Source organism: Girardinichthys multiradiatus, chromosome 11, assembly GCF_021462225.1.
Source record: "Girardinichthys multiradiatus isolate DD_20200921_A chromosome 11, DD_fGirMul_XY1, whole genome shotgun sequence".
Classification (NCBI taxonomy): Eukaryota; Metazoa; Chordata; class Actinopteri; order Cyprinodontiformes; family Goodeidae; genus Girardinichthys; species Girardinichthys multiradiatus.
The window spans coordinates 24999852-25023783 of record NC_061804.1 but is presented as its reverse complement, the minus strand read 5'-3'; the positions used below and the strand labels follow the sequence as shown (position 1 = coordinate 25023783).

The 23932-nt window shown below is 38.4% G+C and overlaps 1 protein-coding gene across 3 annotated transcripts; it reads right to left on the bottom strand.

The window, feature by feature from the left end:
* Positions 1 to 3939: 3939 nt before the first annotated feature.
* Positions 3940 to 23388, bottom strand: inpp5kb (inositol polyphosphate-5-phosphatase Kb). 3 transcript variants are annotated; one of them, XM_047378301.1, is made up of 14 exons: positions 23238 to 23388; positions 20484 to 20535; positions 17384 to 17488; positions 17179 to 17287; positions 11311 to 11427; positions 10836 to 11011; positions 10625 to 10736; positions 10444 to 10553; positions 10337 to 10363; positions 5938 to 6178; positions 5729 to 5866; positions 5558 to 5641; positions 5375 to 5479; positions 3940 to 4178 (listed from the first exon to the last, which is right to left on the bottom strand). In XM_047378301.1, the coding sequence occupies exons 2-14, from the start codon at positions 20525 to 20527 to the stop codon at positions 4110 to 4112; spliced, it is 1437 nt and encodes a 478-aa protein (XP_047234257.1). In that variant the 5' UTR covers positions 20528 to 20535; positions 23238 to 23388; the 3' UTR covers positions 3940 to 4109. The 3 variants fall into 3 exon arrangements, with proteins under 3 accessions (XP_047234257.1, XP_047234255.1, XP_047234256.1); XM_047378299.1 differs by lacking the exons at positions 20484 to 20535; positions 23238 to 23388 and adding an exon at positions 17780 to 18531; XM_047378300.1 differs by lacking the exons at positions 10337 to 10363; positions 20484 to 20535; positions 23238 to 23388 and adding an exon at positions 17780 to 18528.
* Between the last annotated feature and the right edge of the window lie 544 nt (positions 23389 to 23932).

Below are 23932 nucleotides of genomic sequence, written 5' to 3'. Positions count from 1 at the left end.
CTCTTTTGAACTCTGGTATGTCACCCATCATGTTGTGTGCATTTCAATATTTTGAGCAAAACTGTGCTCTTACCCTGCTAACTGAACCTTCACACTCTTCTCTTACTGGTGTAATGTGCAATCAATGAAGACTGGCTACCAGGCTGGTCCAATTTAGCCATGAAACCTCTAACACTAAAATGACAGGTGTTTCAGTTTCATTGTCCAACCCCTGTATCTTTGAGGTCTACTCAGTCTATTTTGGCTTTATCGTTGTTTGATAAATAATGACATGGTGAAATCTTTGATGTGCATTTTTTACACTTGAGTTTGAATTTAATTTACTTCAGAATCAGATGAATCATAGATACTTTACTTGTTCAAACCTGGGAATTAACAGATGGTGTTTTTATTTCTTTTTAGAATCAATGTAGTAACTGTGCACAGTGTTTATTGTTTATATTGGTATTGAATATGAAGGGTTTCTCATCAGCAATCTTAAATGTTTCAAGTTTACTCCAGCAATGATACAATAATGTCACATGTATTTATCTCTGGGAAAGAGATTGATTTAGTTGCACTTCAAAATCAATGTAAACAAACCTCAATCCTGTTTTACTCATTAAAAAAAAAATCTATCATCAAAACTATGTTTTCTAACTGAGTAAAAGTTATGACACCCACTGTCTATAATGATGAGCTTGTCAGGTCCTGCTGCAGCAAAGCATCCACAAACCATGACACCTCTACCGCCATGTTTCACTGTTGTGATTTACTTTTCCTGGAATGATGTATTTGATTTAATCCAAATGAGACTTCTGCTCTGCCGTCTAAATAATTCCACTTCAGAATCATCTGTGCAGAGAACATTTTCCAGAGATCCTGGTCTTTGTCAATGTCCTTTTTTTTGGAGAGTGAAGGTTTTCTCCCCACAAACATATGATAGAACTCAAGCTTGTGCAATCTTTTTTGATGGCACAGGCGTGTATTTTTCACAACAGTAACAAAAGCCTGTTGAGGATCTTGTGGTTACATTTTAGAGTTTTCTTTTAGCATCTTGCAGTCATTCAGGGATAAACTTGCTTAAAACGGCCAGACCTGGGTATGTTGGCAGTTGTTTTGGATGTCCTCCAATCATAAACAATTTTTCTATTTCCTCCCCGTCACACTCCCTGACAGTGAGTAGGTGGTTCTCGTTGTCCGGGGCTGGGTGCTCTGTACAGTAGAATGACTGATTTGAAATTCTTTTCAGAGCTCTTACATAAAATCTTTAAGCTGAAGGTCTCAAACAGCTACAGGTCCTTCTCAAAATATTAGCATATTGTGATAAAGTTCATTATTTTCCATAATGTCATGATGAAAATTTAACATTCATATATTTTAGATTCATTGCACACTAACTGAAATATTTCAGGTCTTTTATTGTCTTAATACAGATGATTTTGGCATACAGCTCATGAAAACCCAAAATTCCTATCTCACAAAATTAGCATATTTAATCCGACCAATAAAAGAAAAGTGTTTTTAATACAAAAAACATCAACCTTCAAATAATCATGTACAGTTATGCACTCAATACTTGGTCGGGAATCCTTTTGCAGAAATGACTGCTTCAATGCGGCGTGGCATGGAGGCAATCAGCCTGTGACACTGCTGAGGTCTTATGGAGGCCCAGGATGCTTCGATAGCGGCCTTTAGCTCATCCAGAGTGTTGGGTCTTGAGTCTCTCAACGTTCTCTTCACAATATCCCGCAGATTCTCTATGGGGTTCAGGTCAGGAGAGTTGGCAGGCCAATTGAGCACAGTGATACCATGGTCAGTAAACCATTTACCAGTGGTTTTGGCACTGTGAGCAGGTGCCAGGTCGTGCTGAAAAATGAAATCTTCATCTCCATAAAGCTTTTCAGCAGATGGAAGCATGAAGTGCTCCAAAATCTCCTGATAGCTAGCTGCATTGACCCTGCCCTTGATAAAACACAGTGGACCAACACCAGCAGCTGACACGGCACCCCAGACCATCACTGACTGTGGGTACTTGACACTGGACTTCTGGCATTTTGGCATTTCCTTCTCCCCAGTCTTCCTCCAGACTCTGGCACCTTGATTTCCGAATGACATGCAGAATTTGCTTTCATCCCAAAAAAGTACTTTGGACCACTGAGCAACAGTCCAGTGCTGCTTCTCTGTAGCCCAGGTCAGGCGCTTCTGCCGCTGTTTCTGGTTCAAAAGTGGCTTGACCTGGGGAATGCGGCACCTGTAGCCCATTTCCTGCACACGCCTGTGTATGGTGGCTCTGGATGTTTCTACTCCAGACTCAGTCCACTGCTTCCGCAGGTCCCCCAAGGTCTGGAATCGGCCCTTCTCCACAATCTTCCTCAGGGTCCGGTCACCTCTTCTCATTGTGCAGCGTTTTCTGCCACACTTTTTCCTTCCCACAGACTTCCCACTGAGGTGCCTTGATACAGCACTCTGGGAACAGCCTATTTGTTCAGAAATTTCTTTCTGTGTCTTACCCTCTTGCTTGAGGGTGTCAATAGTGGCCTTCTGGACAGCAGTCAGGTCGGCAGTCTTACCCATGATTGGGGTTTTGACTGATGAACCAGGCTGGGAGTTTTAAAGGCCTCAGGAATCTTTTGCAGGTGTTTAGAGTTAACTCGTTGATTCAGATGATTAGGTTCATAGCTCGTTTAGAGACCCTTTTAATGATATGCTAATTTTGTGAGATAGGAATTTTGGGTTTTCATGAGCTGTATGCCAAAATCATCCGTATTAAGACAATAAAAGACCTGAAATATTTCAGTTAGTGTGCAATGAATCTAAAATATATGAATGTTAAATTTTCATCATGACATTGTGGAAAATAATGAACTTTATCACAATATGCTAATATTTTGAGAAGGACCTGTATTTGGATCTGACCATAGTGTTTGTTCACTCTCCCTTCAAAAGTCAGCAGCACACAAACTAAATGTCTGTTGTTCAAACATGCAAACCTCCTCCAGAATAGTGAGTAATGATGTTCTAATAGAGTTCCCCCTAACTGATGTGCCCCTGTGCACTTTTGGCCATTTTAAGTAATGATAAATGCATTTCTCAACAGAAACTACATTTTTTATTACATTGTACAAAGTCTTCAAAGGTCTTTTTCTCTATATTAAATTGTAAAATTACTTTTATTACTAATATTTTTTGACATTGTTAAAATTAACATTAAATGTAAATGTTTGTGCTGCTTTGTTTTCTCATGACTATAAGTGTAATAATTGTGTCTATATTATAAGGGAATAATATCTAATTGAAACAGTTAATTATATTTTAGTAATTTCTCAGTACCCATTAAATATTTAGCATAATATGAGGCAAATACATTCTTGTTTCACATAAAGTAAATTACCCATCACAAAACAATGGTGATTAACAACATATATGATGTGATATTTGATATATCATGTGTTATTACAAAGTTCTAACATGTTTTCACATTAGAATCATTCTTTGTTTTGAAATGGCAACTCGTGCCACAGCACTAAGACAATAAATTTAGACCAAAATAGTTTAAATATTCTAATGAACATTCATGTAAAAAGGTACTTTAAGCTTGTTTGTGTTCACTGTCATGACCGTTTCTCAGGTTGGGTTAGCACTGATAATCCTCAGGAAGCTTTTATGAAAACTTAAATATTAAATCAATTTTTCTCCATAAATAGGATACATTTATCGACTTTAAGGAAGCGCTTCCCATAAAATAATAAGATCAATGTGGGTCAAACTGCATATGTGTAAAGTGCTAAAAGACCAATGATTGAATTGAGCCAGAACATATCCACTGGTTAAAAAACAAACAGTGTTGATCTAAATGGACCTTTTACGTTCACACAGATTATTTTTGTATTTATTCATATTTACACTAAAAAGTTAAAAAGACCAGTATATGATCAGAACCGTCAATCATTAAATTGGTTTAATTTATATAATGTATTTATTCTCAACCAAAAATCCAGTTTTAGAAGAATGAAACATAGGGAAAACAGCAAATACAAGTTTGATGTTCTCAAACATCTCATCAGGTAAAGTCTGAATCACAATTACTGTGTAGAAGTGTACATTTTGGCACTGTGGGGACATTTTTTTTAATTGTTGATCCCATTGATGTCTTTAGGTACGAGACCTTCCACAGCAGCACGCTTTGACTCCAGGATCTGAAAACAAATACATACATTTAGAATAAAAATGAATATGTGTAAGCTAACCCGCTCCTATAAAATGTTCATCCTGTAAACATTTTGTTAATAAATTCTTAAATAGTAATATCAGCACATCTTTAAATAGTTACAAGAAATGTAGAAGCTGTTTAATGTAGACTATGATAATGTGTTTTTCATAAAAAAGTTAAATTATTATTATAATATTATATTTAACTTTTTATGACAAAGTATAAATGTGTGAAAAAGGTGTTGTGTGATGCTTAATTATCTACCATTACTTTGTTGAGTTTTATTTTAAGGTGCTTTCTACTTTTATCTTAGAAAAAATGCTTTATAGATAAGGTTCAAGGGGCAATTAGTTTTTCACATAGGGCCAGGTTGGTTTAGATAGCCTTTTCTGATAGAGAAATAATTTGTAAACTGCATTTGTTTTCACTCAGGTTATTTTTGTTTGATATTAACATTTGTTTGCTGATATAAGGCATCTGAGTGGGACAAAAAGTAAAACTGAAGAAATATAAAAGGGGGCCAATACATATTACAGAACTGTACTTAAAACAATTCTGAAAAATTACATCTGTTGATACAGATTATTCGTTTAATTTGCCAACTTACTTAATGTTTATAAAAATAGGCAAGGGTCTGTTTTGTTTGCTGCAGAATTTTTGTTGTAAATGTTATTAAAAACAAGTAAAAAAAATATCTCAGTCATATGTATTTGACTTTGTTTCACTAAAATAGAAATCTACAGGCTTGGTAAATTACACTTACCAAGAAATTTCTCGCTGGATGTAACCGCTTTTTAGTTCATTTTAGTAATATTTACACCTCAAAAAAGTCCCAAAGTAGTTTTTAGTATTTAAATTACTTTTTAAACTACTAAAGGTATGGGTAGGAATGGCAGAGGCATAGTTGACAGTGACAGTGTGGTTTATTAATATTCACTTTTACAACACCAGGACAAAACACAACTACACATTTAAGTAAAAGCCTCAAAGGTTTTATTTGGAGCAATTTGTTAGAGAGGATGGTATGTTCTCAGATGATTAATAGTCCTGATAAACCAGTTACATGAATGCAGCAACAGCTGAGCATATATTAAATAACCTCTTGAAAATTGTGCAGTTAAAAAGTGAAAACAAAATCAATATGTTATGTCAGCCACGAGTGAGATAACATGGTACCCTCACCTGGAAGTTGTCACTGAGGCCAACAATGCTGTTCAGGTTGGTACTGTAGTAACCTAAAACATATTCTTCGCTCAGCAGAGGGATCTCATTTTTATCCACAGATTTCTGGAGCCAAAACAGGAGTGCATGCTCATTAAGGTATTTACACGATGTTTGACAAAACATACCTCAATTCCACTTTACCTCTATGACCTCATTAACCTCTGGCAGCTCATTCTCTCTGACCCAAACAAAGGTTTCATAGTCAGATGCACTTTTGAATCCAACCTGCAGGTCAATAAGCCAAGTTCAAATCTATCTGGTTTCGGTTGTTGTGCTGATTGACTTTTTTCTGCCTTGCATATATAACAGTACCTTGTAGAGGCCAATCCAGTCCCATGTAGAAGACATGAAGTCCTCTAAGATGGTGTAGGTCAGAAGTGCATTTTGGTCTGCGCTCCATTCACCCACAGGTGTCACATGTACCAGTTGTGTGTCATAGCACTTCCTCAGCTGCAGAGATTAGGAAAGAAGTGGTGATATAAAATATAACTCCTGGTGTCATGTGTTACCTCTGTTCTTACCTCCAGAGTGAAGTTTCCAATGACCGGCTTGTGGTCACTCACTCCATAGCTCATGACACTGGTGTATGTGTTCTGGGTGACCAGGATTGGATACTCATCCTGTCCATTATCTGTGAAAGTTGATGCCTTCTCATCGTCACCTTCCTCCTCCTCCTCCTCCTCCTCCTCTCCTGATGGGAGGCTTGTAGGTTTGATCCTCCAGAGGATCCGATCTGTCCAGGCTGGCTTCCTCTTCTTGCCACTATGCAAAGTCAAAACAAGAGGGATTAACAGATTGTGTCATAAGACGCTGGGGTTTTGCAGGACCAGAACCAGAACAGCTATTCAGATGAAATGTGGAGCAGCTGTGGCAGGGAGAATGCAGAGCAACTGATGGAGGAAGGCTAATTCACACCGATGAGCAAGAACACAGAGAAGTCCAGGAAAGTATCAAACATATCTAAACATAACTATATATAGGAATGAACCATGAACCTAATCTACAATGAATGAACTAAAAGAAAAGCAACTAAAGAAATAAAAAGGGAGGTGCAGAGAAACAGACAAGAAGGAAACTCAAAATTTAAATACTTAACAGGCAAATCATGACATTGTGAACAGAACACATTTCCATTTATGCTAAATTATGTTAACATCTATGAAAGCACTGGAAACAAGTGCAGCTAAAAAGCACAAACATGCAGTACAAAGGTGACTATATTCTAGCATGTGGCTGACAATGTGATCTAATATAGTATTAGAGTTGACTATATGTCCTTCTGTGTAGAAAGCAAAGCATGCATTATTCAGGGGACGGTGGAGCGCAGACAGGAGCTCAGCTCTAATGAATTTGCAGATCTTATCTGAAATTCATCCACAATTTTGTGTCCATTAAATCCATTCGAGTTTTGAACTTTAAGCCTGTGTCTCCTTGTTTTGTGGTTGTAAGTTATAGTACAGTTCTTATCCATATTACTGTCCCTGTATATTGTAAGAAAATTTACAAAATCCCCAGAAATACATTAAAACAAACAATTTAGTTTAGAAAATAAATAAATAAACCTGCAAGTCTTACCTTCATAACCTATGTTAAGAAGAAACCCATTAGGAGAAGCCTGTAAAGAACCTGTCACAAACAACTGTAACAAAGGTGCAAAATGCACTGCAAATGTTTGCTATATCTTTCACAGAAACGTCTCTGAAAAATAACTTTAGCTTTATGAAAAGATAAATCAGTAATGCCGAGTTAAACCAAAGCACCAGTTTGTTTATAGGCAAAAGAGTTCAACACACATTGAAAACCTTGCATTTCTCTATGAGACTGGGAAGAGTATGGAATGAATGTCAGATGTAATGTTTTAAATGTGTTTACCATAAATGTTGACCTAAATCCCTTTAAAACCTCTGCACAAAGCTGATATTTTGAATAGATGGAAGAACTGGTGCACTATGGAAGACGGGTGCAAAAAGCTTCTAAAACAAAAGTTTTGAGTCGGCCAAAGAGTTTTAGGATGTGAAACGTTCTATAATTTCAGGTAAAATATCTGAACAGTTTTTTAACCCCATGCTACACATTATGAGGCCAGTTAGGAAAAATATGTCCAAAATGTTTTTTTGTATTTCAAAAGACTAAATAAACAAAATTAATTAAAAAAATTATGTATTTTTTCAAAGTTTTAGAAGTTCATTGCTTGTGGGCAACATACTCTAAGAGTGCATAAGTGGGACATGTTTTTTGTTTAATTTCAGCATAATTGTTTTTCTAAACATGTGTAAAGTAACAATAAACTAACATCAAATTTATCATCTATAAATTGTAAAGTTCAAAGCAATATTATGCTGAATGGTATGCCTTTGATCATTATGTACACCTAAAGACACGTCATGTTGCCATGGTGATACAATAATGATTTGACTGTTGGATCAGGGCATCATATACAGTTTTGTTTAATGCTACAGTGTTGCCTTGGGGCAACAATTTTCATTTTTTATTATAAATTGAATTGGATTAAACTTGATCATTTACTCATATATTTTTTCCAGACTGAAAAGAGCCAATAAATGATAGCAAAATGGCAAAACTGCTTCGTTAAACAAATCTGCCAAAAAAGGGTTTGAATTTGGCTTCCTGAAAATCATGTGACTCTTTAAGTTATAGCACCCATCAAAGCGATGAAATGTAGCATCACGCAAAAATGGTTTGTTACCTGAGGCAACATGACACTGAAGAGGCTTAGAAATACACATTTTAAATCTTTCTCTATGCCAAAGTTTGGAATGGATCCTCTCAGGGATACAGCATATGCCACACTTGAGTTTTTGGATAACTACCATGTCTGCCACAGTATTACTCTATAACCTGAATGTTGTCTGATCAACACAATGTAAAACAAAATCATAACTATAGTTTTAAAGAAAAGGTAAGTTTTGTACACTCCTGCGGCCCAAAGCACACTACTGAAAACTGGCAGGTGGACTTAGTTGTTGTGTTTAACATCAGCAAGAGCAGGTGACTGTGCCTGCTGCAGTGATAACACTGAGTGCTCGTTTAACACTTTTCATCACATTCAAACCCCAGGTGTTTTAGCAAGCTTTTTGCAATTTTTTTTTTAAAGTTCACAATCGGTTGCCAACAAGTTTACATTTTACTTTTACATTGTAAAAACTTTCTTTTGTGCAGAAACTTTGTTTAAGTTCTGTGATTACAAAATACAGTGCTTTACTAAAGTGTATATACTCGTGGAAGTGTATTACATTTTGTCATTTTAAAATCACAAACTTTACCTTTTAGTACACTGTGAAAACTGTGGTATGCATTTGTTTTCAGTCCACCTGTAGTCGTACTCGTACTCGTCGTCTTCCGCTTTATCCGGGACCGGGTCGCGGGGGCAGCAGACTCAGCAGAGACGCCCAGACGTCCCTCTCCCCAGACACCTCTTCCAGCTCCTCCGGGTGGAGCCCAAGGTGTTCCCAGGCCAGCCGAGAGACATAGTCCCTCCAGCGTGTCCTGGGTCGTCCCCTGGGCCTCCTCCCGGTGGGACGTGCCTGGAACACCTCCCAAGGAAGGCGTCCAGGAAGCATCCGGTATAGATGCCCGAGCCACCTCAACTGGCTCCTCTCGATGTGGAGGAGCAGCGGCTCTACTCCGAGCTCCTCCCGGATGGCCGAGCTCCTCACCCTATCTCTAAGGGAGTGCCCGGCCACCCTATGGAGGAAGCTCATTTCAGCCGCTTGTATCCGGGATCTCGTTCTTTCGGTCATGACCCAAAGTTCATGGCCATAGGTGAGGGTAGGAACGTAGACCGACCGGTAAATTGAGAGCTTCGCTTTTCGGCTCAGCTCTCTCTTCACCACAACGGACCGGCACAGCGTCCCCATTACTGTGGCAGCCGCACCGATCCGTCTGTCGATCTCCCGCTCCATTCTTCCCTCACTCGTGAACAAGACGCCGAGATACTTAAACTCCTCCACTTGAGGCAGGAACTATCCCCTTCAACCTGAAGAGGATAGTCCACCTGATTTCTCTAAATAACACCTTTGAGTTTACTTTCATACTACTATGAAAACCACACTGTGCCTTGGCTTCAGGTGGAGCAGTGTGGTTTGCAGAAAAAGATGTGCAAAATTTGTTTTCCTATTTGCAAAGATAGTAGCGACATACCCCAAAACGTTCCACAAAATACCACAAGGAAGGTTTAAGGTGGGCTATATACATATACAAGTCACACTTTTCAGATTTTTATTTGTGGAAACATGTATGAAATCATGTTTAATTTTCCTTCAACTTGAATCAAATGAATGGCTTGTTACCAGGTCTCTGCAGAGCTGAATGAAAAGTGTTAATTCAGGTGTGTGGAAGAAGGGATGCATCTAAAAGTGAAAGGAATAGCTCTCCAGGACTGGAGTTGGACACCCTTGCTCTGTCGCATTAAATCCCAATAAAAGATATTGAAGTTTGTGGTTGTAAAGTAATGAAGGAAATTAATACTTTTTAAAAGCACTGTACGTTTAGTAGTTTCAAACAGAACCTTTAAACTTAGTATTTATTATAAGTTTTTCTTCCATTTTTACAGCTCAATTATATGGAGACACACACCTTGGTGGGTTTAATTCTCTATACCAAGCCTCCAACATGAAACAGACCATTGCCCAGAAAAGGGAGGTGAGGATGAAGAGAAGGGTGGTACTGCAGCGCTGCAGGGGCCTGGGTCTGTACATGGTAAGTGGCAGTGTCACAGTGCTCGTTCTAAGGCAGACACATGGTGGTATCATTAATTACTCAAGGAAAAAGAAAACTGCCTTTGATGTGATATATGCTGTGCATGTTTGAAGCTGCTGTGACCTCTGCCTCAACTAAAGGTGGAGTGGTGGAAGAAAAAATGATGTGGGGCATGCAACACAGAAATGAAGAGTTTCTTACTTTAAACCCAACCATGTCTTTGAAGAGCTGCACACAATTAAAATACAAGCATGCTGTAAAATGTGTTGTCAATCTGCGTGATAGATGTGTGTTGACACATGTTGTACCTGGTATCGTAGGTGTCAGCTTTACGGTCAAACTTGTAGGTGGGTTTAAAATTCAGTGGGCCTTCCTCAAACTCCTGCAGGAAGGGTTCCTTTTTCTTCATCATGATGAGCTACAAGAACATAACATTAATCGGAATGTGTTCACCATTAAATAGCTGGGTGTCCTACTTAGAGCCCATACCTGGTCCTTGCTCCACAGCAAATTAAGCCGTCCACCATTGATGGATGAGCGGACAAAGTGCAAACCATGGTCCTCGATACGGAAGTTTAGATCACCAAACCAGAACACTACCCTGGGGAGAACCACCAAAGACTCACTTTCCAGTTTGCACAAAAACCTGCAATTCAGTGTTGGGTTAGATGGTAGTAAGATTATGTGCAGGCACACTAACTTGTGGTCTAGGACAAGAGGAGTGTCAGAGATGTCAAAGTCTTGTGTTTCCAGGATGTGCTCAAACTCATCAACTCGCTGTAGGGCGTTGTGCATGTGAGCTGCAAGGTGGCAGTTGAGGAAGCACACCATGTGGCCATAAAAGGAAAACCGTACAGAAACGGCACCTTTGTTACCCTGAGATAAATAAAGAGGAGGAAGAACCTAACTTTTTTCAAATTCTAGTAAATATGATGATGTTTTTTTCATTTAACCTTGATTATTAACTGCACAGATTCAAGTGTTTGCGAAAGGGGGGTGGACAAATGTTACTGTTCTCTCACGTTCCACGGGCAGTTGTACTTATCACCTCACAAACACAAAAGCCTTTTATTCAAACTAAACAGCATCTCCATTGTCACTAGAATAAAAACCCCTATTAGAGTTGATCTCTACAATGTTTAGGGTTAAACCAGGGCCTCTTACAAATTTCCTACCCAGTAGCCAAAGATGCCAGTGCGTGTGTAGGTGGTCTGGCTGTTTCTGATGAAGGGGAGATGCATCATTTTGGCAAAAACCAGCAGCAGCAAACCCTGCATCCTCACCGATGTGACCTGAACACAGATGGTAACAGAAATATTTAATTTGTTCATTAGTGTTTGGTGTATACCTGTAATTAAACATTTCCTCTTTGTTTGCACCTGCTGTGAGTTTGAAGTGTTAATTGCCTGTAACTTTTTTGGGTTGCGACCTCAAACTTCATTGTAATCTTGTGGACCTTTATGTGATAGACCATCAGCACACATTGTTGAGGGAAGGAAAAGGACGTATGGTTTTTAGCCATTCACCCTCTGCCTCAGACTCAATTCCTTTTCAGCTGTCCTGCATTTAACTCCATCCATCTCCAATCAGCTTACCTGCATCTGCTGAGGAAAAGCATCCCCACAGCATGATGCTGCCAATACCATGATGCATTGCGGTGTGATTGTTATTGTGTGTTCAGGGTGATGTTCAGTGTTAGCTTTCTTCAAAACTTAACATTTCAAAAATGTTAAAAACCTATTTTTATGTATAATGTATATAAACTTGGAGTACCTACTTAACTAATAATGTTTAGATAACACATTCAAAGGCCACTCTAAACAAATAAGTTTTTAATCTTGATTTAAAGCAATTTAGGGTTTCTGTGCTTTTACAGTTTTCTGGTAGTTTATTCCAGATTAGTGGAGCATAAGAACTAAAAGCTGCTTCTCCATGTTTGGTTCTGGTTCTGGGTATGCAGAGTAGATTTGAGCCAGAAGACCTGAGAGGTCTGGGTGGTTGATACACTGACAACAAGTCTGTAATGTTTTTTGGTGCTAAGCCATTCAGTGATTTATAGACTAACAGAAGTATTTTAAAGTCTATTCTCTGAGCTACAGGGAGCCAGTGTAGGGACTTTAGAACCGGGCTGATGTGCTCCACTTTCTTAGTTCTAGTGAGGACGAGGGCAGCAGCGTTCTGGATCAACTGCAGCTGTCTGATCGACTTTTTAGGCAGACCTGTGAAGACACCGTTGCAGTAATCAATTCTACTAAAGATGAACGCATGAATTAGTTTTTCCCACTGAGACATTATTGCTTGAATCCTGGAGATGTTCTTCAAGTGATAGAAGGCCGACCTTGTTACTGTCTTTATGTGCCTCTGAAGGTTCAGGTCTGAGTCCATCACTACACCCAGGTTTCGAGCCTGACTGGTGGTTTCTAGCTGTATTAACTGAAGCTGTGTGCTAACCTTTAAACGCTCTTCCTTTGGTCCAAAGATTATTACTTCAGTTTTGTTCTGATTCAGCTGAAGAACATTTTGGCCCATCCATGCATTGATTTCTTCTCAGCATTTACCCAGCGCTTCAATGGGTTTATAGTCACCTAGTGACATTGTAACGTATAGCTGTGCGTCGTCTGCATAGTTATGATAACTTACGTTGTTGTTTATCAAAATCTGAGTTAGGGGGAGTAGGTAGATATTGAATAGGAGGGGCCCTAAGATGGACCCTTGGGGAACGCCATATGTGATTTTTGTGGTCTCTGATGTAAAGTTACGTACTGACACAAAAAAGTCCCTGTCCTTCAAGTAGGATTTAAACCAGTTGAGTGCTGTACCAGAAAGGCCGACCCAGTTTTCCAGGCGCTCTAATAAAATGGAGTGATCAACAGTGTTGAATGCTGCACTAAGGTCCAATAATACCAGCACTGTGGTTCTTCCACAGTCTGCATTTATACGGATGTCGTTGAACACCTTGACGAGAGCAGTCTCTGTACTGTGGTGAGCAGGAAGCCTGACTGGAAGACATCAAAGCGGTTGGTCATTGTTGGAAAGTTGTTTAACTGTTGAAACACAGGTTTTTCAAGGGGGGGTTTGATATAGGCCTGTAGTTCTGTAGTAGCAGCTTGTCCAATTTGCTCTTTTCAATAGAGGTTTGATAATTACTGTTTTCAGGGCCTGGGGGAAAACACCTGACAAAAGGGACGTGTTTATTATTTGTGTTAAATCAGATGTTATTACGGGCAAAGCTTTCTTAAGGAAAGCTGTGGGTAAAAGATCAAGACAGCAGGAGGAAGAGCTTAGTTGGTGTACGATTTCTTCAAAGATTTTGTAGTTTATTTGGTGAAATTGGGAAATTTTTTCAAATTCAGTTCTAGTTGGAGACAACATTGGTACTGGAGGTGGTGTGGATATGCTGACTGCCCCTCTGATCTTTTGAGATTTTCCAGTGAAGAAGTTAGCAAATTCATTGCAGGCCCTGGTAGAGTGGAGTTCAGATGCTACAGTTACAGGAGGGTTTGTTAACCTGTCGACCGTGGCAAATAATGCACGAGCATTGTTAATGTTTTTGCTGATGATCTCAGAAAAGAAAGATTCCCTTGCATTTTTCAGTTGTAGGTTATATCTGTATAGTCTCTCTTTATAGATAATATAATGAACCTGGAATCCAGTCTTTCGCCACCTGCGTTCAGCTTTTCGACACTCCTTTTTTTCACTTCTGACTGGTGGAGCACTTCTCCACTGAGACATTTTATTCCCAGAAACGACTTTCACTGTAATTGGAGCAATTGAATCAATGATGTCCGAGATTTTAGAATGAAAGTTATCTACCAGCTCATCTACAGTGTTACAGGGCAAGCTGGAGGTAGAAGAGTAAATCTGGTTAAAGATTTCAGCAGCACCGTCCTTAAAGACGCGTTTTCTTATCATGTCTCTTTGGCAAACTGAGCCATTGGAGATTATGCTTCAAAAATAACAGAAAAGTGGTCAGATAGGGCAACATCAGTTACAGACACCTTGGAAATGTTTAGACCCTTAGTGATGATCAAGTCCAAAATATGTCCCTGTTTGTGCGTTTGCTGTTTAACATGTTGAGTCAAACCAAAATTTCTAAGAGTGTCACATAGATCTACTGTACTTCTGTCTTCAGGATTGTCCATGTGAATGTTGAAGTCTCCTACAATAATTAAACAGTCATAATCAATACATATCACAGATAAAAGTTCATTAAAATCACTGATAAAGTTTGTTTTGGACTTAGGAGGCCTGTAAATATTCAAGAACATGGTTCGGACCGGGCTCTTTACCCAGAGAGCCAAATATGCAAAAGACTCAAATTTGCCCAGAAATACTTTTTACACTCTAATAAATCTTTAAACAAAGTGGCCACCCCTCCACCTTTTCTTTGCTGTCTGCTCTCACAAAGAAAATTGTAATTCGGAGGCGTCGACTCTATCAGTATGGGAGCTTCATTAAATTCATGTAACCGTGTTTCTGTTAAAAACATAACATCAAGATCGTGGTCAGCAATGAAGTCATTAATTAAAAATGATTTTCCTGACAGAGATCTAATGTTCAGTAAAGCCAGTTTATATGACTTATTTGCTGATATTAACTCTGTGTCGTGTTGTACCTGACAGTTTATGGCTTTTGTTTATTGTTTATTACTGTCTCTTATCCTTTTAGCTTTGTTCTTTCTGTCAGGTATAAGCACAGAGATTTTACAACTATCTTCTATTAGGGGCCCAAGTTTTTCCTGGACATGTTCATTTCTGATGGAGTTACCACTGGGGTCCAGACTGTATCACAGAGAAGTGATTTGAAGGTCCTGATTAGGAGGAGATAGATTAGGAGGTGGTGGGGCTCTGAGGCATTTAGAAGATGTTGGTTTAGTAGCAGGGCCTCAGCCACGGCGGGTGTTGTATGGAGATTATGTCAGAGCCATTTGAGTCCCGATCTTAAGTGCTCCTTTCATGTTATCAGAATCCAGTAAAGCAAAAAGCGGGCTCAGTGGGGAGATGGGAGAGTTCTGTGCGGTCTGTGTCTGGGTCTGGATTTGGGGGGAGGGGGGTTTAACGGGGGGGGGGTCCACTTCTCCTGTGAATTTCGACGGGGAGATCTTTTGTGATGACCTCTCTTTCTCAGCCAACTGCCTGGTTGTCTCTGCTGGAGCTGTTGGAGGCAGCATTATCATTGTTGTTGATACTCCATGTTCTCTGCTGAAGGTCGAAGCTGCTGGCGGATTATTTACTGAATAGAAGAGATTAGATGTGAGACGTCTGGCTCCTGGCTTGTTCAAACAGAAACCATCTTGCTTGAAGAGTTGTCTTTTTTCCCAAAAAATATTAAAGTTGTCGATGACGTTTACAGGTGTGGTAGCACATGTTTTTTTCAACCACTTATTAATCATCAGAAGTCTCGAAAAAACCTTCATCTCCACAGAAAATCGGTGCAAAGGGTCCGCTGAGAAACACCTTGATATTGAGACCTCCAACTTTATTCAGCAGACGAGTGAAATCCTCCTTCAATCCTTCAGATTTTTTCTTAGCCACGTCATCCATGGCTCCACAGTGTATAATAAGGTTTTCTAGAGACGGGCGCTTTTCTGTGATTGCAAGAATATTCTCTGAGATATCGGACACCACGTTACTGGTACCAATTATAACTTCTGTGTTTTTCTTGTTGCAGAAGTTTTTAATCCCATCCACAGCTGTGTTGCCCACCGTTAGGGTTCTTGGTCCAGTGGGGCACTTTTTCTCTGGCAATTTAGAAGAAGACTGTTTAGAATGAAGGTTGTTCTCAAACCTTTTATTGTTCTCAGAAGATGGATCATTTTCCTGGTTTTCATTCTGTAGTGGAGCAAATCTGTTTTGGAGGGGAATTCCATTATTTCCAGCTGTCTCACTCCTATCAGTTGTTGTGAGAGCAACCTGCTGTCGAAGTCTCCTTTTCCCAAGGGAAATGGGGGCATTTCTCTGTAATTCTGGCCATTCTAATTTATTTAATTGCTGAGATCTTCCAGTGAGTCGTCCACCTTGATTTTTGGACATGCGCCTAAAACATGCCAGGGGGGTCTGCCGGTAGGTTTATTCTCATTGTTCTGATTGCCAGCTGAGTTGTTGAACTGGCTGTCACTGTTTGGGATCACAGGCAGAGTTGAATCATCGCTGTACCCCATATTCACCTCCACATTCACTTCTAGTCGATTAATTTTCATCTCCAAAACAGCCAATTTCTGTAAAAGTTTGTCGAAGTCCTCTGTGGTGAAGGGAGGCATTTTGTTCTGATTAGCTGGCGTCAACTTGTCCCGCTTTCGAGTTCAATTATAAAACCATCAAAATCCTTTAGAAAAAAATAAATAAAATAATAATAATCCTTGGGAATCACTGGTAAGAAGTAGTTTTAGTCCAATATTTCCGTAATTTTGGCTAAGAGATAAAAGGTTAGGAGTAAAAGAATTCAAGCAAGCAGTGAGCTTAGGAGAAAAGCGTCTGAACAGGCAGAGAGGCGGAAGTAACAAATAGTAGAGTAGAATACAGGGAGATTTGTAAAAAATATGGGAAACCAAATAGTATCTTTTTCCTCCTCAAAATTATGCACTATGTTGCATTGGTCTATATCATCAAATCCTTGTGTGTAATGGTAGTATATTTTGGAAGCAGGTAAGTGAAGGAAAACAGTTAATTCAAAGCAACACAAGATAAAAACAAGCCTGAGGATGAGAAATTAGCAAATGTGAACAGGGAAAAGAATTGGCCAAAGATCATGTGAAAACTTCAGGGACACCATGATGAGGGGAATGTAGGTGTGAAAATAAGAATCTAGAACTCGCTATGGGAGGACAGGAGGATGCAACACTGTAAGCAAAAAGGGACATCATTACAGATATCACTGGATAGAACACAATAAGACATTATAAACTGTCGCTGAAAATACCCCAACATGTACTCGACATTAAAAACACAGGGAGAAAAGAGACATGGAATCTCTAAATAAATGACCATATTAATTTGCAGCCATCTATTGCTATAGCTCAACCCTGCTAATTCATCTTTTCCTACCTTCACAAAGCCTTTGGGTCCCAGTGTGTCCATGAAAAGATGGCTCCAGGAATCTTCTGCCATCAGGTCTGAGATGAACTTCATAGGTGTGGAGTTAACTTCCTGCAAGCTAAGCCACACCGGTAAAATTGTAAAGAAAACAATAAAACAAAATCATTGGTCCTGCTGTTAATCTTGGGTGTCCATGTGTTACTGTATTTCTTACCCAATCACATAAAGGTCTATGGGGGGTTGGTCGTTTAGCTGCAGCAATGAGGTGACGTCCTCAGGTGGTTCTGCTGTAGCCACATTCCAGGTGACCAAGTGCAGCCTGTAACAGTGTAATTATGTTGTAGTCATTTTTTTTTATATTGAAATTACACCAGATAGAGTTTAAAATTAACTTCTGTTTTAGTTTGCACTTGCTTGTCTCTCTATCATTGTTATTATACCACCAAATTAGATGCATATTCTAACATCAACAGCTGGATGGATTTTATGGACATCCCTAAAATATTTTCTGCTGTCAGCAAAAGAATCATTGCTAGTAAGGCCAACATTATATTCAAATACATTTCTTTCTGATGTCTTCATAAACTTGTGATTATGTGCATTAGTCAACCTGAATGCATCTGTGGGTAGTAATCGTCCACAAAGCTGAAAGGCTTCGTCCAGCGTGCGGGACACTTCCTCGCCGGCTTCGTCATCAGAACTCAGGTCTTCTATGCAGGTCATCAGCTGGGACAGGCGCTGGCGGAGGAGAGTCTTCGACCTGGAGCTCTGTGATGTAGAGCTGCTGGTGCTGTCTGAGCGCAAACGTGGACTGTCTGGTAAAAGGTCCATCTTTGAAACAGAAAAAGTCCTCTATAGTGGTTGAGAGAATCCTTTTTGAGTGAGGATATTTCAGCAAAATAATTCACAAATTAAATATTTTGTCCCCCACACAGAAAAAATCCAGGGAAAGAAAGGTCTTTGGCTCTGTTTTTCCTCCTTTTGTTGACCTGGTTGCAACCATTTGATGTGAGAGGCCTTCTCTCTGCTCAAGCAGCTGGAAGTAATGCAGACTATTCGTTTTTAGTCAAATCTCCCTATTTGCACTTTAGTCAGTTTCTGTTGAAAATCCTCAAAGAGGTCCAGAAAATGAAACGTCAGTGGTGGGTGATGTCTCTCCTCTGGTCGTGTCCTATGTGGTCATGCAGGAATGCGGCCCAATTTGACGGAGCAGTGGGGCCGACTGTGGAATGTTGGCAACAACATCTCTGATTTGATGTGTTATCGCAGGCAGGAGACAGCCATGTGAATGTGCAAAGTTTGTTCTTGCGATGGCGTGCAGACAGAGGCTAGAGGAGGAGGACCAGAAGCTGATCCTTCATAACTGAGAGTATTGTTGCAGGACTTAGGCAACTCTTCAGATCCCTAAGAGCTTTACTGGCAGCACTCTCCCCATCAGCTGAGTACACAGAACAATGTCTAAAACCCCACAATTACACCCACGTATTAGTAACCAGGGCAACAGCGAATTAGCCTTGTTTGGTTTCAGTCCAGATTCGTCTCATGTAGGGGAAAGGTTATCTCTGTAAACCTGGAGAAAGGTATGGATCACATGCAGTTTTAAAAAATAAGGTTTTCCACACATTTATGAAGGTTTCAGCTTTTAGAATTAAATAAAATTCTTTGATGTAACAACGTTCCGTCACAATTAATAATGAATCAGTTACATAACAGATTTGGAGCCACATCATGACATCTGGCATAATTGTAAGGAAACCAAAGATTAACAGGTTTAAAGACTTCAAAATCACACAAAGGGTGAGATAAGAAAAAATAAATCAGACATAAGAAGCCATAAATTTAAAATCCAACTCACTAATTAAATAACCAAGTCTAAAAGTAAGGGCAATTGCCAACTTAATATTTTATTATACTTACAGCTTTGCTTCAATCATTCAAATTTAATTTGTATTACATTTGTGCAGGACAGAACATCCCAAGTAGCTTAAAAGCTTGGAACTACTTCCTCACTAACCCTAAATTAAGAAGGCCCTTCAACTGCAAGAACTGTATCCAGTTGTTTTGTTTTTTTTAACCTTTTTTTGGATTTGCAGAAGAATTGTGCAACAAAGCGAGTCAGAGTAAAAACCCGACACCCCCACTCTAAAAAAAAAAAAAAAAAAGAAAAGAAAAAGAAAACAAATAAAGAACCAATACAGTGAAAAACATGCACCATGTACCAAAAGACTTTTTAATGAGCATCATGGTTGTGGAGGAAACATTGCCAACAAAGCAGTACAATTAATAAAGAAACAAAAATGTATTGTTAAACTTTCTAAAACAAGTAAAGGAAATTAAAAAAACAATATTTAAATTAGACAAAAACTGAAAAACAAATTGAACATTTTAATAATTTAATTTAATAATTTAATAATAATTTAATAATATGCTCACATACAACTAAGCGCTTACCAAAATAAAATGGATAAAAAGATAAATTTAGGGTACTTGTGGAAAACAGGTAAAAAGGCTGAAGTAAAAGAGCTAAATGAAAAAATAGTTATCAATCTAAAATATTCTTAATCTCTTAATTAAGATAAAACTTGTATATGAAACCTGTAAAAAAATTTAAAACGTGAACCTTCAGTTTGTTTTTAAAAACTGCTTTTCTATCATCTCTCCTCAGGTCTTCAGGAAGCTCATCCCAGGGCAGAAACAACAGTGGCAAATCCTGACCCTACAGGATCTAGGAGTTCTGGTTGCCTCATTCAATATGAACATAATGATAATTAAGATGGACTAAGATCATTAGCAGCTTTGAAAAAAAACAACAGGGCCTACTACCTGGGTTATTGTTTGGGCAAGGAATTATTTTAAAAATGAACCATTTATTGTTGTTTTTATGATTAAAGAATTGATGAGGATTGACAAGTAAAAAACTCTAAAATCAGGTCAATAGTTTGAACGATTTTAATGAGTGTGGTGGCGATTTTGAAGATGGCGGAGAAATAAAGCTTCGGTAATTAAAAGCAGATTCTGCCACCTCATGTAACACGGTCACATGAAGAAACTCGCAACAGTTCGAGGAGTTAAGAGGATAACCAAGGGGCCCACTGGTTACAAACTCTGGACAGAGCCACAAAAAGACTAAAGCTCAGTCCAGTCATCACAAGCTTCATACATGGAATAGGTAATTCAGTTTTCATTAGTTTTTTTTTTATTCCTTAACCACATGTTCTTCCACAGTCAACCCCCCCATTTATCCCATTTCATTAAAATAACTATCAGAGGAAAAAAAAAAATCAAAGGTTAGAATTGTGCGCTGCTTTGCTCACCTGTACTTGTCTGTCCGACCACTTGTAAATCTCCAGGTGCTCATTTTCTATCCTGCAGGTGCAAATGGACACAGTTGTACAAACAGGAAAAAAGAAGAGGGTTTGTGCATAATACAGAAGCTCAACCTTTTTTCTTTTTCTTTTACTGCCGGTTTGCATAAAGCAGACTGACAAAGCCAGCTAAGATAGAGATGCCTCATGGTCATTTCTGAAATGGCTTTATAATCATGTTTGATCATGATGAGCTTTGGTCACATTAAATTGAGAGTGTGCCAAGGATTGCATAATCAGAGAGATTCGATTGGCATTTTGGTGATTACATTTTGCTACAGTAACTGCGCAATATGTTGGAGCCTGTCATAATAAGTGTGGTCAAACGCACGTGAGAATCATCAGATAACATCAGCAGTCAATTCAGTGAATTATTGGAAAGGTTTTCTATGAAGCATTAACGTAACACACCACGTTTGAATATCTGTCAAACACACTGCTCTGCACATACACAATATATTCAGGAATCGCACAATTAACAGTTACCGCTTTTGGTTTTAGTGCACCACCTGAAGGTTACCAGTGGCCTCCATCTAGTTCTCCATCTAGGCTCTCTTGATATAACTTTGAATCCTGATGTAAATAAATTATCTCTGTATAGTGGTGGTAATTTATTTTCATAACAGCAACTGGAAGCAATTACCTTCAGGTAATGGATGGATGACTAGCAAAACTTGCTTTAACACTTAATGTTTTTCTGTCATAAACTTTTACATTTTAAATGTTTTCTGTTTTTTATAGTAATGCATGTTTCAAAACCTTCAAGTCACTCATACAATTTTTCTTTTGGACAAATACAGGAGCTTATTTAATATTTTTCTATGAAAGCTGAACATTAAAGTTCCTAAATTATTAGTATTTTACAATTCCAGCATTTTAAGTAGTCCTTTAAATGCTCAGATTTCAGGAAGATAAAAAAAAATTTTTTTGATTTTGAGATTTTGGGCATTTGTTCCCTCGGTAGGGTTAATAAGAAATACTGACATAAAAGCATTGAAGCAGCTTTAAAAATTGGTTGTACGGTTGAGCACCTAAGGTCTGTTATTTATTTAGATCAGCAAAGATTTATAGTGGTAAGGTAGCATGTTTCAAATAATTTTTCACTTCTCATATAAAAGAAAATCTCAGTTAACTAAAATTACCAAGGGGTTTTTAAATTTTCACAGCATTTATAAGTCTCCACTTTATTCTTGCCCCATATTACCTGAAAGTATTCTGTCCGGCCACATGAGGGCAGTATTACAGTTTGCAAGTAAAAGCTCATCCTGCGAGCTGTATAACATTTTCAAATCAGCAAGAGCTTGAGTGACCCTAGACTTTATTTTGTGTCCTATTTTTGTTAATTTTCTACTCCCAAGTCATACACACTCCCCTTCAGTTCCGTTGGAGGTCAGCCTAAACTTAGGGGAATATTGTCTCATCATTAAAGAGATAGTTCAAGATTTTTGTGAGGTTTTTTTTTTAAACATGAAAGGGAGTTATTATTGCAGTAGATGCATGTTGTGGCGTTCTCGACTAGTGTAAACACAGATTAGTTAATCCTGGCTTGTCTGAGAGGTGCCAAATCCAAAGCAGACTTTTTTAAAACAACTTAAAACATCACAAATGTTTATGCTAAAGCTATTTTTTAAACCTTTATACTCATATGTTATTTTAATAGTAGGTAGTTATTTACAAAGAATCCTATCATTTTCCCCCATAGAAATCTGGGTTGGAGGCAGGGCACCAATAGTCATCTTCCTGTCTGAAACACAAGAAACAAATATGTAGAATATATCCATCCAGATTAACTAATATCTAATAAAAAATAAAGTAAGCTACTGTCAAAGTCAAGTAAATAGTGTTAACTTAAACTGCTATCATACATTAGCTTTTTATGCAGTTTTTCTTCTCAAATCAGGTAATTACTCTGGCTGGAAACACTTCACATTCTCCATTATCAGTACTTAGAACAGTATTTAAATAAGAAAGATCATTGGCGGTGCACGGCCTCTACATTGGCTTCTCTGTAAATGATCACATAATGTACACATGAAGGTGGTTTGAGGATTTATAAAAGAATGTTAGCCTAAACTGCATGATGTTTTGAGACCAGAGTTGTTTTAAGACAAGATATGCCTTCAAAGCTTTTTGTTAATACATACTTAAAAACCTAAGGAGTACGCAAATCATTTATTGGGAAATAAATGGTAATATTAATGGCCTGATGATGACATCAGTGTTGCATACTGACATGTGTATTGCATCTGTAGGTTACCAAAGGGAATATACGCATTTAGCTCAGCATTGGAAGTGAAATCTGCACCACACCTGGAGCATAAATGAATTAAAGATCAAGCAACGACCCCAGGGAAACACACAGTGTCACAACTGTTTTCATCTTTTAAATGTCACTAAAAGGACTAAACTACAGAGAGAAACACACACCTACACACACAAGCCATAAAACTTGATCTGAACAGATCTGCATACATAGATAACTTCATGTAAAATGTTTTAATTATAACCCTTATAGTAAAAATTATTTTCCCCACTGAAAATATTACTGAAACATTTTTCATGAAAGAAAATAAAAAGAACTTTAAAGGTTGTGAGTTCAAATTATAGTGCTATTTTTAATATAAATTCCTTTTTAGTGTTTTTGAGGTCAGTTACAATAAATAAGCTACTTGAAGGTAAAGAGAAAAACACTTAAAACTCTACCTTTGTTGGTTTGTTAGTCTTATGTTGTCTTGTAAAACTGTCCACAAAGGTAACAAAGATCTCCAAAGACGTGACAGGAAATGCCGTTGCTTCTCCTCTGAAAGGTTGTGATGTTATTTGACACTTTGTTGATTTTCCTTCTTATGCTGTATGCTGGATTTCAGCTGCTGGTGCAAGTCCCCCCCCACAACAAACCATCGCAGACTAACAGCGTAACATCGGATCAAGCTAAAATCCCAGGCTGGTTAATAACCCAGTGAGAAAGCATTCATGAATAGACATTTGTGTTTACATGGAGTCACCATGACGCATGTTGCTATAAAGGCCTCATTGTATATTTTACCTTTCATTTTATTATTGTAAGTAATGCTTTTGTTTGGCGCTTTATGTTTGTTATAATTCAGTTGACTGTGGAATATGTAGTAGCAATGATAATTAATGATTGGACTTATTTTACAAGTGATATCCTTTCATAGTACCATGCATGAATTCACTGAGCTGAGAGCGACGCAAATGTCTTTCACAAATGTATGTAGAAGCAGTCTGCATGTCTAGGCTCTTAATTTTATACACATGGATGTGATTGGAACTCCTGAATTCAGTGATTTGGATGGGTGACCCAAAACTTCTTGCAATATATTGTATAAAAATGCAAAGATTTTGTTATGAATCTGACCCTCAAGAAACTCCAACAA

Excerpts from the sequence above, each read along its gene's own strand:
- inpp5kb (XM_047378299.1), bottom strand. The coding sequence starts at position 18,000 with ATGGACCTTTTACCAGACAGTCCACGTTTGCGCTCAGACAGCACCAGC. Across the intron at positions 10,737-10,835 it reads CCTCTTGTCCTAGACCACAA|GGTAGTGTTCTGGTTTGGTG; the intron begins GTTAGTGTGCCT and ends GGTTCTCCCCAG. Across the intron at positions 5,642-5,728 it reads ACTGGATTGGCCTCTACAAG|GTTGGATTCAAAAGTGCATC; the intron begins GTACTGTTATAT and ends ATTGACCTGCAG.